This window comes from Teleopsis dalmanni, chromosome 2, assembly GCF_002237135.1.
Source record: "Teleopsis dalmanni isolate 2A chromosome 2, ASM223713v2, whole genome shotgun sequence".
Classification (NCBI taxonomy): domain Eukaryota; kingdom Metazoa; phylum Arthropoda; class Insecta; order Diptera; family Diopsidae; genus Teleopsis; species Teleopsis dalmanni.
Window position 1 is genome coordinate 44784596 of NC_051847.1, and position 7265 is coordinate 44791860.

Genomic DNA, 7265 nt, shown 5'->3' on the forward strand with positions numbered 1-7265 from the left:
TCAATTTGCTTATTTTCATACTTTTTCAATAAAAATTCCGTACTCTTTTAAAATTACCATGGCAACCCTAATTTAAACGCACGTGCCAATATGTTTTGTGTTTTTGCTTTCGGCATATCGGCGAAGCACATTTTAATTTGTTTTAATTTATAAATAAATTATAAAGCAATTTAAATACATTAATTAAATTATAATTAATAACATATATAACATAAATTGTAAATAAAATAAAATGGCAGTTGATGCGGGCACACGAAAAAGAAAAAGAAAACATAAGGAACTGGAAATTGGGCAGGAGGAAGAAACCGTTGTGCCCACAAAAGTAGCCAAGCAATCGAAACCTAAAAAACATAAAAAAAAGGCATCGATAAGTGATAAAACAAACAATGAACCTAATGATGAACAACCATTTGAAGAAGATCCAGTTCCTGACGATGGGGCCATTGCTGGTGGGTCTTTGCTTAAGGCGAGCGCAGCAAAGAGCGAAACTAATAATGACTCTGGTTTTGAAGAAACAAAATTTTCTAAAGATTTTAAAATGTTAAATTTTAGAGAAAAACTAAGGGGTAACAATTTTATAACAGGTGTGTAAATAATATTTAACATTATTCTTCAGAATTTATTAAAAACTATATCTTTTAGAGTTGCGACACTTTTTGCATTTGGCACACACACGTCCACAGATAATTGCAAAGTACATAGAAAAACGCGGAAAGCCGCTTGAATTAGCAGAGGCGTTGGAACGCATCGATAAAACAAATGCTGCACACGTTAATTATGTGTGTGAAGCATTGCAATTGGTGGTTATGGAAATTATAACGAATCAAAAAGATCATATGGAATCGGCAGTGCACGCATGTCGTTATTTCTTGAAATCCTATGGCAGTACTTTAGAGCTTTTATTGCAATCGACGCAGTTACAACATCGCCGCACTGCACTTAAACTGTTGACGGCAATTGTTTGTGCGGAACCACAATTGGGGCGACAAATATTAAGTTCATATGATGTGCTTTCGAATGTCAAAACAATAGAGAACTTATTGTCTCATTCCAAATTTGAAATAAATGACAGTGAAACTGTGCGCAAGTGCTACATACATTTTGTGCTAGCCTATTTGATTGATGGTAATACTTTGCTCATACGTAATATTCTCGATCGTGGTGCACTGTTACGTGGGCTAGCATCCGGACTTATATACGATGACCATGTCACCGCTTGTGTAGTTATTAGTACTTTACGCCAATATGTGTTGGAATGTGCAGAAATTTCGAAGACGAAGAAGACAAACGTTTTTGATTTGGAATGTTGTAAGCATTTTGTGCGTTTGTATGATTGGCAAGGACCAAAAGTGTATGCGGCCAAAGCGAGCAAAAAACAAAAAACTGATTTAATGCCAAAGGAAATTCAAGAAATTGTGGATGCCGATGAAAGGGATGCAGTAGCAAGTGCGGCACATGAGTTTTTGGTCATTTTACTCACATCCCGAAAACATGGTATAACATTTGATGCCATCACTCATTTCCGTGAGAAACATAATAGCATACAGGGTAAGTTGACGATAATGTATGTGCCAGACAAGTCATTAATAAAATTGTTTTGTTCGCGATAGGTAAATTGCTTGGATTTCTTTATAAGCCTTGGTGTGATACGCGTAAAATCGAATTAGTCGTAAAAGTGTTGTTAGCGTGTCCCGAGCTTGCACGTCACACTGTGCGTCATTTTTCTGGTATTGTGAATCCTATGCGTACAATAGCACGAGATTGGGTTGCTGCAGTTAACTTTTTAAACACAATTATTGCTACATTACACCCTAAGTTATTGGGCAGTGCTTTGGAGAAATTAACTATAACAGATTTCACATATTGGATCAAAGATATTTGTTTACCTGTTGAGACGCTTGTGTTGCTAACTGGTGCTAAAATGTTAAAACATCAACAATTTTCTTTTCGTTTAGCAACCAATCGTTTGCTTTTAACCATGTTCACACAGTACCAAAATTATGTAGAAATTGTGAGAAAACGTGAACAGGTGAAGAGCGGCAACTCATTGCGGCGTTTCAAATTTGATTTACTGAATCATATACTTGTCAATTTTCCAACAGTTGAAGATATTTTGAATTCACTTTATGCATCTATACAATTGCAACATAATGAAGATGTTAATGTGCTGGAACACTTAGATGTCGCTTTGGATCTTTTGTTGGTGATATGCAAAGAGAACCAAGCCTTTGTGAATAAAACCAGTACAATTATTGATTATATAAAGCTACTACGTCCACTTTATCAAACGGAAAATAGCGCTAATATAAAATTAGAGTTAAAGGCGATCAAAACAATATTATTACTCTTTCCAAAGGCATTGGAGCCAGGTGAAGAGTTATTCAACAATGTGTTAACTTCTTTCATCAAGGCATTTGTGTTTGGAAGTGGTGATGTGCAAAGAGAAGCAGGTGAATTGCTACGTGGCATCTTTATAAATACTGGAATATTTGATTCAGGTGAACTGGAAATTGACTTATGGTTAGAGGCGTTAAGATTTTGCGATGCTGAAACTGTTGATATTGTGACACAGGTCTTCAATGAAGTCTTACAGGTAAGCTTGCGACATTATTGTTTATTTTTGTGTTATTAATAATTGTTTATACTTTAGGTCACAAAACTTGAAGTGGAACAAATTAAAACCGATGAAAAAGTGGAAAATTCAAAATCTTTGCAAAAATTATTTGAAAATATTGAGCAAGGATTGACACTGCAGGCATACATAGAAACACTCTCGATAAGCAAACTAATGCCATTAATTTTCAAAGGCGTTGAAATTGAGGAACAATTGGGAAAATACTTAGAAACTGTTTGCTTGCTTATGTATCATTATTATCCCATGCCGAGTCATGTTTATAAATTGTATGAAATGAAGTTTGAACAACTAAAATCTTATATGGAGAGTTGGTTGCCTGGTAATGAGCGTGAACCAATACAATTAACAGACTCATGGGCCAAAGTAGTGCCTTATATGCAAAGTGTACAAAGTGCAGTCTTAAAAGGAGATCTAGACTTCATAAATATATTCTGTAAATCAAGCGCAGACCATACTTTGGAAGTAGAAGTAATGGGTAAGCAACTGAAATTACCTGGAATTTTTTGCAATGAACGTTTGGTTATGCTTTACGTGCAACAAGTGCTATTTTTGGTGGCACAACTTACAGTCAAACAGTTATTGACACGCGTGCAAGCGCAGAAATCTGCTGATTTACTAATAAATTTATTGAGTGTAATACGTAAGACTGATGAAAAACGTTGTGAAGCTAATGCAGCTGTTGAGGAGCAAACAAATGTTAGTTTTATACAGAAAATGATCAAGTATATTTTCAGTGTGCGTATTGCACATATAAACACAGCAGACCTCCTTAATGCCAACAGCGAAACAAATTTAAATTTTATATACTTTTTGTATCAAATCACTGAATATTGTAATGTTTTGCCAGATTTTACATTGCACTCCACAAATTATAGGCTTAAAATCGTTAAAGCTGTTGGCATTTCACTGCAGTCTCTCGAAGAAACCGTAACTCACAGCTCTAAGCTTTTGGATGGTATTAGTTTGATAAAGGCGTTAAATTTGGAAACTGAGGACTGTATTGAAATATTAAATTTGGTTATCAATAAAGTCAAGTACACAGATTTGTTTGTGTCTGACGGTACAACAAAAAGCTTCTATTATGAATTGCTTGTCTGTGTATTGATGCGTTTAGCTGGCTTACAAAACGCTATTAAATGTGATGACTTTATTAAAAAGTTTGCCAAATTATATATAAACTTCGTGAAGAAACTTGGACAAGAAAGACAAGTTGAAGAGCTGGAAGAAGCATTTTATAATTTTTTGCTACTTTACCATCAAAATATTAAATTGTTAAGTATCAAATTCTTTAGTTCACTGCTTACAGAACGTAAAACAAGTAAGTCTAGCATAAAGTTAGCTTGTTTATTGCTATCACGCGATACAAAACTGCACCAAGAGTTCATCACACAACTGCCCGAAAAAATCACCAAAAAAGAATTAATTTATCCGCTTTTAAGTACAGCGTTTAAGCAGAATTTGTTATTTGAGAGTTCCTTACTCCAAAGTATTTATCAGGAATATAAAAATGGTTTCATGAAAACTATCGAAAAACCACAAAAAGCAGGTGTGATCTATAAGGAGCACGCCGATTGCAGCATAGCATTGATTGAACGCTGCATGCCCAAGTCGGAGTGTGTGGATTTTTGTAATAAAAATTTAAAAGTAGATGCTGTGGAATTATTTCAAATGCGTATCATCAATGCCATTTATAAAAAAGCCTATAATTCCTTAGACGAGAATGCTTTAGAACAAAAAGCAAATATTTTTGTTAACTATATAAATTTGCAAATACAAATGCTGAGCACTGACATGAAGAAGTCAATTGTAGATACTAATAAAATTGAACTATTCGCTTTTATGCTTTACGATTGGTGGCAATCAGCTTATACAGACGTTGCGGAGAAAACCTTACCATTCGAGGCAAATTATAGCAAAATTCTGCATAATCAGCAATGGTTGAATTTTTGCAAAACTTCTCTAAAAACTGCTATGCAAATAAATGAGTCTGAGTTGAAAATTGCCGAAGCCGATCAACGTAATGGTTTAATACTGAAGTTACTGGCATATATATGTGGAAATCTCTACACACTAGAGGAAGGCGGTGAAGGCAGTAGCGCTTCACAGCTTTTCGACATAATTTGTACACATTCAAAGTTCTATGATATTATCTTACAAACTACGAATACACAAGTGAAAACACAAGTTCTACATCTACTGTATGTATTGGCGAAGAAGTCACCGTCAGCACTAAATCAAAGTCAAATACCATTTATCTTAGGTGCCTATCAAGCAAAGTTAACACTCGCCGATCGCTATACACTGGGACTACTGGAGTTGTATGAGTTACATGACTGTGGCTTACAACAATATCGTCCATATATATGGGGTGAGAGTGCAGTAGCTTTTTATGCTTTACGTAGCACAGACGAGGAACGCACTAAACTCAAACAACAAGAAACATCCATTGAACAAGTTATGTCTCTGATTGATCGACAAGTCTGTGAATATACGTTGACTAATTTTCCAATCTGGCGTAAACTACATGTTGGGCAACAAATGCCCTCTATTTGCTTTGAAAATCCAGAACTGAAAGCACTGCGTTTTGGTACAAACAGTTTAGAGCGTTCCATCGAATCAGGCACGACAGCTTTTGTTGCTGCTGAAATGCTCATATGTCCGAAACGTGATGGCATTTATGAACAGTGCTACGATCCAGCATTTGTCGTGCCTTTAATGATTATGTGCTTTTCACCTGAAGCTTATGCACATCCCGCACGGCCCGTACAAAATGGTTTGCTTGCTGTTGCATTTGCTGCACTTTCTTCACAGGACAGAGATATGCGTTTGGCTGCAGGCTGCGTTCAATTACGTTATCGTGCTCACTTTGAAAATAGTAAATTCTTTGAACGTCCCTTGTGGATACAAACGTATGAAAATATACAAGCTGGTTTGAGTGAGTTACGTGATGCTTGGATGAAGCACAAGAAAAGTCATAGCACACCACGTGTGCCTTATATATCTGGTCTATTCATAGCTAAAACTTTTAATATCACCACTGATTCCACACATTTGCTATATAAACAGCTTACCATGTATTTACGTCTGAAAAGCACATTCAATTTCCAATGTATACCAGAATTCAATGTACTCTTTTATTCGCACGAAGTGGAACATCAACAGTTCCGACGTTTCATATTGGAAGTGATATGCAATGGTATTAAGTGCAGCTCTGATCTATTTCTTTTAGTCAGCACAAATACATTTAAGGTACTAATGGGCTTCTATGGCAGCACAATGTCTACGTTAGATATTAATTTGCTGATATTGTCTATATTTTCAACTTGTGCCAAAATACCAGGATCTATAAAAATTATAATCGAAAATGTAGGGCTCCTGTCTTGGTTAAGTTCAATTGTGAACTCAACTGAATTCTATCAGTTCGATGTGATAGAGGGTCTTATCACTGTGATCAACAATTTGTGGTATTCACTTAAAGCCAGTGCTGCTCAATTTCATAATATTGAACATCTCAATGCGGATATATATCGACTTATTTTATTATTATTACCTCTGCTGTCACCCCGTATTTCAGTGGGCAATTTCTCGAAATTGTTGAATATTATGCAGAAAACAGCTGGTAGTAAGCAATCATATCGTGCACTCTCATCTGACCAATTAGACAAATTAATAGGTTGCGCACAGCGACATTTCCCGAAATATGTGCAAAATATTGAGAGTATTAAGAAGAACGGCGGAGATGGCGCTGCAACACATGTTGAATATTGTCAGGACTTGCATAGTCAAGGGGAATCACCTATGACTGTGTTGGCACTCTCCAGTTTGCGCGGTTATGTTATAGATTGGTGGTCGAATACAAATGTTGATGCTCTCACAAACAGCATAGTTGTGGATGATCTAAATATAACAGAGATTTAATATATGTATATTAGGTAAAGTATTTTAAGGTTTATAGAATTTTGCTTTTTTTTTTGTAAATGTTTAATTTTGTAAGTTTTAAATTAATTAAGTGTAAACTAATTGTTATAAAAAATTAAGTTTTAAAATGTTCAACTTATAGTTTATAAATAAAATGAATATTTTTTATGTATTTTAACTACTGAATGCCATTTAATTCGTATATGTATAGATTTTATATATCTCTTTTTTATATAAATGTTTCTTTGGTGATACCAAGGGATCCACTTAGGTCCATTGTGTTACTGTATAATCAAAAACACAAAGATTAGAACCACTTAGAACCTTTGGCAAAGCTAATAATGCTATTCGGAGGAAGGTTTTGCAGTTCACCAAGTTCCTCGAAAAAGAAATCTCCTAAAGTGACAAGACGGACCCGTGTACGTATTAAACAGAAGCAAAGCAGATGGGAGACATTTTAGTCGTTCTCTCCACAACTGCGGTAGGTGTGGTTGAAAGGAAGAATTAGTCTCGTAGCATGGTTATCTAAATTATATTGGCCTGTACTATTATATATATATGTTTCTTATAAAAATAAACAGAGTTTCTTGTTACAAAGTCATATAAACAAAAAAGGTCCAAAATATAAAATTCTATAGGAATGGTGATTATTTTCAATAGAAAAGTCAAGGAGTCAAAGAAAAGTCGGCCTACAAAATAATTTTTATTAATT

General features: G+C 35.0%; 1 protein-coding gene across 1 annotated transcript; it reads left to right on the forward strand.

Moving 5' to 3' along the window:
• Positions 1 to 208: 208 nt before the first annotated feature.
• On the forward strand, positions 209 to 6721 carry LOC119678033. Its single transcript, XM_038089669.1, has 4 exons — positions 209 to 584; positions 643 to 1548; positions 1611 to 2593; positions 2651 to 6721. Exons 1-4 carry the CDS (start codon positions 233 to 235, stop codon positions 6551 to 6553), a joined length of 6144 nt encoding a protein of 2047 aa, XP_037945597.1. The 5' UTR covers positions 209 to 232; the 3' UTR covers positions 6554 to 6721.
• Positions 6722 to 7265: the final 544 nt, after the last annotated feature.

Coding starts and splice junctions, on each gene's coding strand:
- LOC119678033 (XM_038089669.1), top strand. CDS start 233: ATGGCAGTTGATGCGGGCACACGAAAAAGAAAAAGAAAACATAAGGAA. Junction 585..642: donor GGGTAACAATTTTATAACAG/GTGTGTAAATAA, acceptor TATATCTTTTAG/AGTTGCGACACTTTTTGCAT. Junction 2,594..2,650: donor TCTTCAATGAAGTCTTACAG/GTAAGCTTGCGA, acceptor TTTATACTTTAG/GTCACAAAACTTGAAGTGGA.